Consider the following 13,529-nt stretch of genomic DNA (forward strand, 5'->3'; position numbering starts at 1 on the left):
ACATAAGTGAATTTGTCCAAATACTTATAACTCCTTCAAATGGAGAAACTACAGAAGATACATAAAGTGCTTTCAATTCTAAACGTTAAAACAGATATGTGTCACGACTTCCACCAAAGTCGGTCCCTCTCCTTGCTCGGGCGGCGTTCAGCGGTCGACGTCACCGGCCTTCTAGCCATCGCCGATCCACTTTTCATTTTCCGTTTGTTTTGTCCTTGTCTTACACACTTGGTTTCAATCCCCCAATTACTTGTTCATTATTTAACCCTCTGTTCCCCCATGTTTGTGAGTAATTGTTTATTGTATTGCGGTCCGTATTTGTGGCCTTGTATTTATACGACGTGTATTGTGATATATTTGAGTAAAATTGCTTTCATTACTCATATCTGCTGTCCTGCGCCTGACTCATCTCACCAGCTACACACAGACGCATTACAATATGTGACCGACCAGCTCAAACCGGTCTTATGTAACAACATTTGAAATTGTGTTTTTTACATTGGATAAAAGTAGAGACACAGAGCTACAAAATGGTATATCATACACTATAGTTGAGAAACAATGGGAAAGTAATTTTGCTTTGAAAGTTGATCAACTTGAGAAATGGCCTTTGAATATTTTGTTACTACTATTGGAGAGCCCTTCTTTGTCTACACCCATTCAGCATCGTTCACACCCTCTTAAGCTTTAGCCCCACCCATCTCTTTAAGGGTTGATCTGAATGTACTAACAACAGCAGTCAAGCACCCAAGCTAACCTGCTAGCTACTTCCAGACATCTAAGTGAGAGAGAACAGCTCACTGAACATTACTCGCCTTAGAAGAGCTGGTTAGGCTGTTATGTTATCCAGAGCGTTGGTGACTGCAACTGTGCTGTCAGATTGTCCGTTTGTAAATTCAGAACGTTTCGAGTTCAGAGCGCTCGCCAAACGCTCTGGTCGATGATAAGGGTTGATCCGAACGTCAAGCACCCAAGCTAACTGGCTAACATTGACTAGCTTGCTAGCTACTTCCAGACACATAACGAGAGAACACCCCACTCTGACCATTTTACTCACCCTAGCAGAGCTGGTTAGGCTGTTTTCATGTTATCCAGAGCGTTGGTGACTGTAACTGTGATGATGGCAACTGACACCTGCTATATTCAACGGATGTTGAGGATTTGTAAATTCATCAGTTATTCTGCGCTCTCTGGCACACAGACGAGAGTGCTCTGAAATAGATGGCCAGACTGAACTTACGAACGCACCCGAAATGGTGCTTTCGAAAACATACTTGAAACTTACTTGAATAGTGGAGTCTTTTAAGACATGTAGCTAGCTAGGTAAACAATGAACCATAATCCCAACATGAATCTGCAGGTATCTAACCAACAAAAAATGGGTAAAATTAGGCTATAGCTAGCTAAGCAAATGGCTCTGAGATACGAATAATAAGGTCATACACGTAACGTTAGCTAGCGAGCCAGCCAGCTAACATTAGTTAGCTAGGTAAACAATGAACCATAATCACAACTCATGACGTTAATACACTGCATGAATCTGCAGGTAGCTAACCAAACAGTTTCAATGTTAGCTAGCTAACATTAGACTATAGCTAGCCAAGCAAATGTCTCTTTCTGTCAAAATTAGAAACGTGTAATATCTGAAAATGTAGCTAGCTAGACTATCTTACCGTATACATCATTAATGGTTGGGCGGTCTCCTGTCAGATACCACGGTAAAAAATACCCTCAAATAAAAGGTGACATTATGTACTGTCACCTAATATAAAACATTTGATCTCAAATCCAGTTTAAATGTGTATTTTTGAAAAGCGCAATAATGTCCTTCCCTTTAACCGCACAGATGCAGATAAATAAATACAAATAACCATGAAAGCAACAATTAAAGTCTAGGAGAAACGGTAGCTACACAGTAAAAAGGGGGTGTAAAAATAACAGTGTTGACTTATTTTTAACACAGGATAAGTATTTTCAACATTATGAGGAGTCAATGAGCACTAGTGTCGGAAATTAAATCGGAATGTAAAATTATGCAGTCATTGCAGTGTAAATTCAACTCAATTCAGTGGAATTTTAACACCATTTTGAGTCAAATTAACTCTGAAAATGTGACACTACCTGTAGAGTAACTTTAACACTATGTAGACTGGGACCAAATGTTATCTGAAACAGTGTTGAATTCAACTCTATAGGAGTTAAATTAACACTTACATTTTTACTGTGTAGGCCAGCCGATAGAGATGTCATAAACTGTCTCAGAGGAGTGCTGATCTAGGATCAGGTTTTTATTTTAGTTCACAATGAATAAGATTACAGGACAGAGGGAGGGACATGTGCCCTTATCCACAAACAGTCTCAGAGTAGGAGTGCTGATCTAGGATCTGTCCATATAATCTTGTTCATTATGATCTAAAAGACAAAACTGATCCTAAATCAGCCCTCCTACTCTGAGAGGTTTAATACATATAGCCCCTGGTGTTCTGTGGAGCCTGGTCTCCCCTCCTGGTCTTCAGATTCACTGATCACAGCACAGACCATCCCCAACAGAACACAGACCATCCCCAACAGAACACAGACCATCTCCGACAGAACACAGACCATCCCCAACAGAACACAGACCATCCCCAACAGAACATAGACCATCGCCAACAGAACACAGACCATCCCCGACAGAACACAGACCATCCCCGACAGAACACAGACCATCCCCGACAGAACACAGACCATCCCCGACAGAACACAGACCATCCCCAACAGAACACAGACCATCCCCAACAGAACACAGACCATCCCCAACAGAACACAGACCATCCCCAACAGAACACAGACCATCCTCAACAGAACACAGACCATCCCCAACAGAACACAGACCATCAGTGAAGAGTACACTGCATAAAACAATGAAACAAGGGAGGATCTCAATTGCATTTCCTTGGTTCCTCACATCCTCTCTCCTCGCCTCCTTTTCAAAACACATTGGATTAGAAGGTGGCGAGGAAAGAAGATGAGAGCAATCAAGTAAGTGCAATTTAAATATATAAGTCAAAGGCGTCCTTCCTATGAGCACAAGACGTTGAAAATATATTTTTGGTTGAAAAGGCTTAAAAGACGTTGAAAAACGAGACATCTTTCAACCATATTTTGCTGGTATTTCTCTTCCTCAAACACCAAGACAATATCATCATCATAATCCTGAACCAACTCCCTGGATTCTGTTGAATGGTTTTCCTTTGAGCCCGTCCATTGGGAAAGCACTTGGTTTCAACAGGGTGTGTCTATTAATATACATCATTGCGCAGGTACAAAACATACCTACATATGAAAGTAGTACAGGTATAAAAGCAATGATCACTGACACAACTTCCTCTTTCAACACAGGTCTCAGATCAGCCAACGCAGTAACAGAGGTAGGTTACTAAACATTTGTATAATACTTTTGAATAGAACATTAACAAACAGGCTCTACATTGTCATGAAAAGCGAAAAATAGTCGACTCATGTAGTGAGAACCCATGTTATAATTGATATGTGATTGTGTTTATTTTTGTTCACAAAGTAAACTTTGCCTTGTTGAGTCCATTAAATGATGTTCAATTCATTGGGACAGAAAGTTGTATTAATAGTGATGACTAAAGCAGTTGCTAGCACCTGTTCAGTCGACTGAATGATTCAGGCTCAGGGAAATGACCTAGCATGTTTAGTCTATCGATTAGGACTGGGATGAGTATGGAAGGTATTGGAATAGGATGCCAGCTGTCTTATCGCATTAGAAACCGGTTGGCATGAGGATGTGCAGTTGCTAGACTACCTTAATAAAGTCTTAGTAATGAAGGCTGTAGTTGCTAACAACAAACGTTGAGCTTGGTTTAGCCAGTACCTTTCCACAGGGTGTGTCTATCATCATTGCGCTGGTATAAAAACATACCTACATATGAAAGTAGTACAGGTATATAACATACCTACATATGAAAGTAGTGCAGGTATATAACATACCTACATATGAAAGTAGTACAGGTATATAACATACCTACATATGAAAGTAGTACAGGTATATAACATACCTACATATGAAAGTAGTAAGGTATATAACATACCTACATATGAAAGTAGTGCAGGTATATACCATACCTACATGTGAAAGTAGTACAGGTATATACCATACCTACATGTGAAAGTAGTACAGGTATATACCATACCTACATGTGAAAGTAGTGCAGGTATATACCATACCTACATGTGAAAGTAGTACAGGTATATACCATACCTACATGTGAAAGTAGTACAGGTATATAACATACCTACATGTGAAAGTAGTGCAGGTATATAACATACCTACATGTGAAAGTAGTGCAGGTATATAACATACCTACATGTGAAAGTAGTGCAGGTATATAACATACCTACATATGAAAGTACTGCAGGTATATAACATACCTACATGTGAAAGTAGTACAGGTATATAACATACCTACATATGAAAGTAGTACAGGTATATAACATACCTACATGTGAAAGTAGTACAGGTATATAACATACCTACATGTGAAAGTAGTGCAGGTATATAACATACCTACATATGAAAGTAGTGCAGGTATATAACATACCTACATGTGAAAGTAGTACAGGTATATGACATACCTACATGTGAAAGTAGTGCAGGTATATAACATACCTACATGTGAAAGTAGTACAGGTATATAACATACCTACATATGAAAGTAGTACAGGTATATACCGTACCTACATGTGAAAGTAGTACAGGTATATAACATACCTACATATGAAAGTAGTACAGGTATATAACATACCTACATATGAAAGTAGTGCAGGTATATAACATACCTACATATGAAAGTAGTACAGGTATATAACATACCTACATATGAAAGTAGTACAGGTATATAACATACCTACATATGAAAGTAGTGCAGGTATATAACATACCTACATATGAAAGTAGTGCAGGTATATAACATACCTACATGTGAAAGTAGTACAGGTATATGACATACCTACATGTGAAAGTAGTGCAGGTATATAACATACCTACATGTGAAAGTAGTGCAGGTATATAACATACCTACATATGAAAGTAGTACAGGTATATAACATACCTACATATGAAAGTAGTACAGGTATATACCATACCTACATATGAAAGTAGTACAGGTATATAACATACCTACATGTGAAAGTAGTACAGGTATATAACATACCTACATGTTAAAGTAGTGCAGGTATATAACATACCTACATGTGAAAGTAGTACAGGTATATAACATACCTACATATGAAAGTAGTACAGGTATATAACATACCTACATATGAAAGTAGTACAGGTATATAACATACCTACATATGAAAGTAGTGCAGGTATATAACATACCTACATATGAAAGTAGTACAGGTATATAACATACCTACATATGAAAGTAGTACAGGTATATAACATACCTACATATGAAAGTAGTGCAGGTATATAACATACCTACATGTGAAAGTAGTGCAGGTATATAACATACCTACATGTGAAAGTAGTGCAGGTATATAACATACCTACATGTGAAAGTAGTGCAGGTATATAACATACCTACATATGAAAGTAGTGCAGGTATATAACATACCTACATATGAAAGTAGTGCAGGTATATAACATACCTACATATGAAAGTAGTGCAGGTATATAACATACCTACATATGAAAGTAGTGCAGGTATATAACATACCTACATATGAAAGTAGTACAGGTATATGACATACCTACATATGAAAGTAGTGCAGGTATATAACATACCTACATATGAAAGTAGTACAGGTATATAACATACCTACATATGAAAGTAGTACAGGTATATAACATACCTACATGTGAAAGTAGTACAGGTATATAACATACTTACATGTGAAAGTAGTGCAGGTATATAACATACCTACATATGAAAGTACTGCAGGTATATAACATACCTACATGTGAAAGTAGTACAGGTATATAACATACCTACATATGAAAGTAGTACAGGTATATACCATACCTACATGTGAAAGTAGTACAGGTATATAACATACCTACATATGAAAGTAGTACAGGTATATAACATACCTACATATGAAAGTAGTACAGGTATATAACATACCTACATATGAAAGTAGTGCAGGTATATAACATACCTACATATGAAAGTAGTACAGGTATATAACATACCTACATATGAAAGTAGTGCAGGTATATAACATACCTACATATGAAAGTTGTGCAGGTATATAACATACCTACATATGAAAGTAGTACAGGTATATAACATACCTACATATGAAAGTAGTGCAGGTATATAACATACCTACATGTGAAAGTAGTGCAGGTATATAACATACCTACATGTGAAAGTAGTACAGGTATATAACATACCTACATATGAAAGTAGTGCAGGTATATAACATACCTACATATGAAAGTAGTACAGGTATATAACATACCTACATATGAAAGTAGTACAGGTATATAACATACCTACATGTGAAAGTAGTACAGGTATATAACATACCTACATATGAAAGTAGTACAGGTATATACCATACCTACATATGAAAGTAGTACAGGTATATACCATACCTACATGTGAAAGTAGTGCAGGTATATACCATACCTACATATGAAAGTAGTGCAGGTATATAACATACCTACATATGAAAGTAGTGCAGGTATATACCATACCTACATATGAAAGTAGTGCAGGTATATACCATACCTACATATGAAAGTAGTGCAGGTATATAACATACCTACATATGAAAGTAGTGCAGGTATATAACATACCTACATATGAAAGTAGTGCAGGTATATAACATACCTACATGTGAAAGTAGTACAGGTATATGACATACCTACATGTGAAAGTAGTGCAGGTATATAACATACCTACATGTGAAAGTAGTGCAGGTATATAACATACCTACATATGAAAGTACTGCAGGTATAAAAGCAATGATCACTGACACAACTTCCTCTTTCAACACAGGTCTCAGATCAGCCAATGCAGTAACACAGGTAGGTTACTAGACATTTGTATAATACTTTTGAATAGAACAGTAACAAACAGGCTCTACATTCTCACTGGCAGTAGGATTGTTATTGTAGGCTGTGAGGTTTCTATTATACAAATACAATGAGAAGGGAAGTGTTCAGGTCAGTCTTGTTAGTGTTCATGTCTTTACATCAGGTCATTATATTAATACAATTACAATGAGAGTAAACAATGATGAGTTAATGCATGTACAGGGATTCAAAATTCAATAGGCAGTCGCACATTTGGCCAATCTTTGTTGCAGGTGCATGGTAACAGTTGAATAAAAAAAGCTTTTACGTATCGGCTTTTGCGAGTGTTTATAATTTGCAACCTTATGTAGACATTGCTCCACCCACATCCGTTCGAGTCGAGGGAAAATATACATGTGTTACCAAATATAACATTTCATAAGTATTTGAATAAAGTATGTACATAAAACGTATTAAACACGTCTGTAAAACCACAATGAGGACATCGACCTGTACGTTTTCATAAATCATTGGGTACAGTGCATTTAGAAAAAGACTAATCTGACAATATGCCACAAAATCTAAATGTTTTAATGTCATTTTGTTGGTCATTAAAATGTACTGCGGCTGCTTGTCGTTTCTCCTGATTTAACTTTTATGTTCACTAATTCTCTGTTTGAGAGAACGAGAGGTTTTACCAACAGTACATAACACGGCCCACATGGACATGTAATCATGTAGATAACATGGGTGGTGGAGCACGTAATAATTTAAAACATTTGGAACCGTTTTCCTGTATGTGGCTGGCAGAAATATTCACACTTCATCATGTTATTGTACTGTGCGCAACCTCTGCATTTATAGCTACCATTCTGAAGAGGGCGTAAAAGAGACTGGCTGATTTTCTTTTGTGGCTGGCAGTTGGCATGGACCAATGTATCGCGTAAATTGCGACCTCTTCTATACACATTAAGTGGCGGGTTCTTAAATTCAGCTGGATGATATAACATGCCAGTGTTTCTTGATAACATCTCCCACTTTGCGCGAGTTCGAAGTCTATGTGGTGGTGAACATTACAGAGTGTTCTTTATCTCTAGTTGGTCTTTGTTGTAGCAGTTCATCTCCTGTTTTTTCCAATGCCAAATTAAGAGCTTCATCCACACATTGTGGAGTAGCCTTTTTTTAGAAACCTCATGCGCATCTCCGCTGCTTTTTCTAGATAATCCTCTGTGGAGTGGCATATACGGCGCAGTCTGAAAAATTGGCTTCTTGGAAGTCCTCTTTTTAATGGCTCAGGATGGAAGCTGTCCCCCTGTATTATAGTATTTCTGTCCGTTTTCTTTTCTATACATAGTTGTAAACAGGGTTCCATTTGATTTCTCAATCCACATATCGAGGTAATGAACATGTTTAGTGTTACATGCAATCGTGAATTTGAGATTGGGGTCAATGTCATTGACTAATGCCATAAAGTCTTACATCTCTTCTCCCGTTCCTCCCCATATGCTAATCATGTCGTCAATATATCCATACCACTTTAGGAATTTATTCAAAAATTGATTTTCATTGTTAACAAAACGTTCTTCAAAATGACCCACATAGGTTAGCATAGCTCGGAGCGAATGTGGAGCCCATCGATGTTCCATTCGTTTTTTAGGTAGTATTCATCATCAAACCTGAAATAGTTATGTCAAAACATATTCAGCCAGCTCTAGAATAAAGTTTGTTGGTGGGTATTTGTTAATATCTCTGTCTCTCAAATAGTGAGCTAGGGCTGCCAGCCCTCCCCGTATGGGGAATGATGGTACATAGACTCTCGACATCTAATGTGACCAAAATACCGTCTTCTGTTAATCCCGTTATTGATGAGTCTATATTGATGAGTCTTTCACGTATGATTGCAATGATTGCACATGAGTTTTAATAAAAGAGTCTACAAAGTTCGACAACGGCTCTAGCATTGAGTCTATTCCTGCAACCACTGGTCTGCCTGGATAGTTGCCTTGTTGTGTTCTAGGTTTGTGTAGGTTAGTCGAACAAGAAGCCATGTCTGTATATAGGAGAAAAACAAACCATATTCAGAAGAACCTCACCAGGACAGAAGATCAGACACTTAACCAAAGATGACTCTTTCATTAGTTCATTATCAAACCTGCAGACAAGGGGGTTGCTGTGGTCGTTTTAGAAAAATAAAAAGATTCAGAGAAAACTCAATAATGAACGTTTCTATAGAAAAATTGAGTGTTGATCCCACACAGGTGTTCCAAATGGATATTAGCTCAAATATGGAGCCCTTGTCACAACCGTGAGGAGAGACGGATCAAGGCGCAGCGGATGTATAGTTCCACATCTTTATTATAAAGTGAAACTAAAGCAAAACAATAAAGAAACAACAAAACGTGACTAAGTGGTGCACAAACACAAAATAATATCCCACAAACACAGGTGGGAAAAGTAGCTACTTAAATATGATCCCCAATTAGAGACAACAATTACCAGCTGCCTCCAATTGGGAATCATACAAAACACCAACATAGAAAAATAAACTAGAACACAACATAGAAATAATAAACTAGACTACCCCCTAGTCAGGGCGTGACAGCCCTATTAAACAACCTTATCTCAAAACCTGAATATGAATACCTTTGCTGCAAATGTGCCATACAACCATGCCTGTACATTTTTGCCTAAATGACAATATTAATCGAGGAGTTGTTAACCATAGGACAGAATTCGCTTTTGGGCTTAAAATATGGGTAACAGTTCTTTGTTGGGTTTCTAGGCCAGAAACAGTGTTTTGGGAAAACACGTCTTTAAATGTCATCTTGCGAAATAATTTAAACAGATCTACTTTCTTATCAAATGGTTTGTCTGTGCATGTAGGTACAAATGAGAGGCTCTTAGATAAGACTGAGACTTACGCGTCAGTGAGCTCTTTTTTGGAGAGGTTAATTACCCCGTCCTGCTGTAGCTTGGTGTCCACGGCCTGTGTTCCTGGTCCCCTCTTTGACCGCTTGCCTCTCATACATTGTTTCTTTTTTTGTCTTGGAGCCTTGTCGTACTGCATTCGGACAACAACAAAAAAACTGTCTCTCTGCGGTGGAAGCTGGAATCGCTGTCTGTAGGGAACATACAAGTTCAATCAGGAGAAACGACAGTGATTATCCAGTCGCTGGATATTTTAATGACCAAAAACATGACATGTACAGGGATGAAAGTGTATTTGACAAACTGTTCTGAAACAAAGGGGAAGAGAATCCGTATCTAAAATGTGGTCCCCCTCCAAATCACATTTGATCTGTCATAACTAGTCTACTCTTATAGTGAGAACCCATGTTATAATTGATATGTGATTGTGTTTCTTTTTGTTCACGCCGTAAACTTTGTTTTGTTGAGTCCATTAAATGATGTTCAATTCATTGAACCACTCCTAGTTTGTTGCCAGCCTGATCCACCATCCTAACCGCTGAAACGAGAGCACAAAGTCAAAGGAGTCCTCGGTACGAGCACAAGACGTTGAAAATACACCTTTTAGGTTGAAAAGACGTCTCTTAACCAATCACTGGGCTTCCTCTTCTTCAAACACCAAGACAGTATCATCATCATAAACCACAACAGTAGAACATCAGTGGTCTGTACATCAGGGGAACACAACAGTAGAACATCAGTGATCTGTACATCAGGGGAACACAACAGTAGAACATCAGTGATCTGTACATCAGGGGAACACAACAGCAGAACATCAGTGGAACACAACAGCAGTACATCAGTGGTCTGTACATCAGGGGAACACAACAGCAGAACATCAGTGGTCTGTACATCAGGGGAACACAACAGTAGAACATCAGTGGTCTGTACATCAGGGGAACACAACAGTAGAACATCAGTGGTCTGTACATCAGGGGAACACAACAGCAGAACATCAGTGGTCTGTACATCAGGGGAACACAACAGTAGAACATCAGTGGTCTGTACATCAGGGGAACACAACAGTAGAACATCAGTGGTCTGTACATCAGGGGAACACAACAGCAGAACATCAGTGATCTGTACATCAGGGGAACACAACAGTAGTACATCAGTGATCTGTACATCAGGGGAACACAACAGTAGAACATCAGTGGCCTGTACATCAGGGGAACACAACAGCAGTGTTTCTTTTGTTGAGCATCGACACACTATCCTAGAGAGTTACCAATGAAAGCTGTAGTTGCTAACAACAAAAGTTGAGATTGACTTTAGTGAAGAAACACCAGAATCAGAATTAGAACAATGAAGTTTGATGAAAGTAAAGTCTCAAGTCTTTGGCATTGTGTTGATGCTAGTCCCACTAAGATAGCATCACAGACCTCTGTTAATCAATCAATTCCTTTTTTGAATTAATTGTTTTTACTTGTGTCTGCCAGTCACTTCTAATTGGAGAATAAATAAACCTACAAGCTGTAGGATACTATACAATCACAACTTACTTTGCAACTAGTTGGAGTCAACTTAACTCATTGAGCGCCATTGGAGCTGGCAATACAGTAGGCTTGTTGTGTCTATTTTACAAGCCAAAGACAGAAGAAAGGTACTGGTGTATCTTGCAGTATTTTGCTCTTTATTAAAAACCCTGCAACCTACCTGTTATTGTCAACCATAAATTATCAAATAATATTTTTTTGAATAATGATTTCACAGGTCCAATGGCAGCCATGGTGAAATCTGAGCCTCTTGACAGCAATGTAAGTTAATACATGTATTTGTGAAAAATAAGTAATTTTTTGTTTTAGTTGCAATCTATGCATGCCTTTTGATGGGTCACATAATAAAAGCATCATATTTACTATTTTTGATCAAATTAAAGTTGTTGTTCAGGATGCCTGATATGAATGACAACTAGCACTAGGCTACCTGCCACCCCAAACATGACCAAAAGTATGTGGACACTGCTCATCGAACATCTCATTCCAAAATCATTGGCATTAATATGGAGTTGGTCCCCCCTTTGCTGCTATAACAGCCTCCACTCTTCTGGGAAGGCTTTCCAAAAGATGTTGGAACATTGCTGCTATAACAGCCTCCACTCTTCTGGGAAGGCTTTCCCAAAGATGTTGGAACATTTCTGCTATAACAGCCTCCACTCTTCTGGGAAGGCTTTCCACTAGATGTTGGAACATTGCTGCTATAACAGCCTCCACTCTTCTGGGAAGGCTTTCCATTAGATGTTGGAACACTGCTGCTGTAACAGCCTCCACTCTTCTAGTGGAAAGCCTTCCCAGATGTTGGAACATTGCTGCAGGGGGGACTTGCTTCCATTCAGCCACAAGAGCATTAGTGAGGTTGGGCGCTGATGTTGGGCGGTTAGGCCTGGCTCGCAGTCAGCGTTCCAATTCATCCCAAAGGTGTTCGATGGGGTTGAGGTCAGGGCTCTGTGCAAGCCAGTCAAGTTCTTCCACACCGACCTCAACAAACAATTTCTGTATGTACCAAGCTTTGTGCACGGAGGCATAGTCATGCTGAAACAGGAAAGGACCTTCCCTAAACTGTTGCCACAAAAGTTGGAAGCACAGAATTGTCTAGAATGTCATTGTATGCTATAGCGTTAAGATTTCTCTTCACTAGCCCGAACCATGACAAACAGCCCCAGACCATTATTCTTAACACGTTTAGGTAAGACCCAGATGCAGACGATGTAGAAGTAACAAGATTTTATTACAACAACAGGGGCAGGCAAACAACAGGTCAAAGCAGGCAGGGGTCAATAATCCAGAGAGGGTGTAAAGGGTCCAGAACGGCGGGTAGTCTCAGGGTCAGTAATCCAGAACGGGGGGGGTACAAAACGGCAGTCAGGGTCAGGGCAGGCAGAACGGTCAAAACCGGGAAGGACTAGAATAGAGGAGCAGGAAAACAGACAGGAGCAGGGAAACAAACGCTGGTAGGTTTGACAAACTAAACAAACTGGCAACAGACAAACAGAGAACACAGGTATAAATCCACAGGGGATAATGGGGAAGATGGGCTACACCTAGAGGGGGGTGGAGACAATCACAAACACAGGTGAAACAGATCAGGGTGTGACAATTCTTCCTCCACCAAACTTTACAGTTGGCACTATGCATTCGGGCAGGTAGCATTCTCCTTGCATCTGGCAAACCCAGATTTGTCTGTCGGACTGCCAGATGGTGAAGCGTGATTCATCACTCCAAAGAACGCCTTTCCACTGCTCCAGAGTCCAATGGCGGCGAGCTTTACACCACTCCAGCCAACGCTTGGCATTGCACATGGTGATCTTAGGCTTGTGTGTGGCTGTTCGGCCATAGAAACCCATTTCATGAAGCTCCCGACGAACAGTTCTTGAGCTGATGTTGCTTGCAGAGGCAGTTTGGAACTCGGTAGTGAGTGTTGCAACCGAGGACAGACAATTTTTGCGTGCTTTTATGTGTTCCGTTCTGTGAGCTTGTGTGGCCTACCACTTCGCAGCTGAGCCGTTGTTGCTCCTAGATGTTTCCAT

At 39.3% G+C, this 13,529-nt stretch overlaps 1 protein-coding gene across 2 annotated transcripts in view; it reads left to right on the forward strand.

Moving 5' to 3' along the window:
• The window catches only part of LOC129838857 (serine protease FAM111A-like), an 85,265-nt gene that overhangs the window by 53,956 nt on the left and 17,780 nt on the right, over positions 1-13,529 (forward strand). The window contains exon 2 of one of the 2 annotated variants that reach the window (XM_055906082.1): positions 11,717-11,760. In XM_055906082.1, the coding sequence (XP_055762057.1) occupies positions 11,722-11,760 (39 nt within the window). In that variant the 5' untranslated portion in view covers positions 11,717-11,721. Of the gene's footprint in view, positions 1-10,170; positions 11,761-13,529 lie in introns of those variants that run through there. The other variant, XM_055906085.1, reaches the window with a different exon arrangement.

Source organism: Salvelinus fontinalis, chromosome 39 (genome assembly GCF_029448725.1).
Source record: "Salvelinus fontinalis isolate EN_2023a chromosome 39, ASM2944872v1, whole genome shotgun sequence".
Lineage (NCBI taxonomy): Eukaryota > Metazoa > Chordata > Actinopteri > Salmoniformes > Salmonidae > Salvelinus > Salvelinus fontinalis.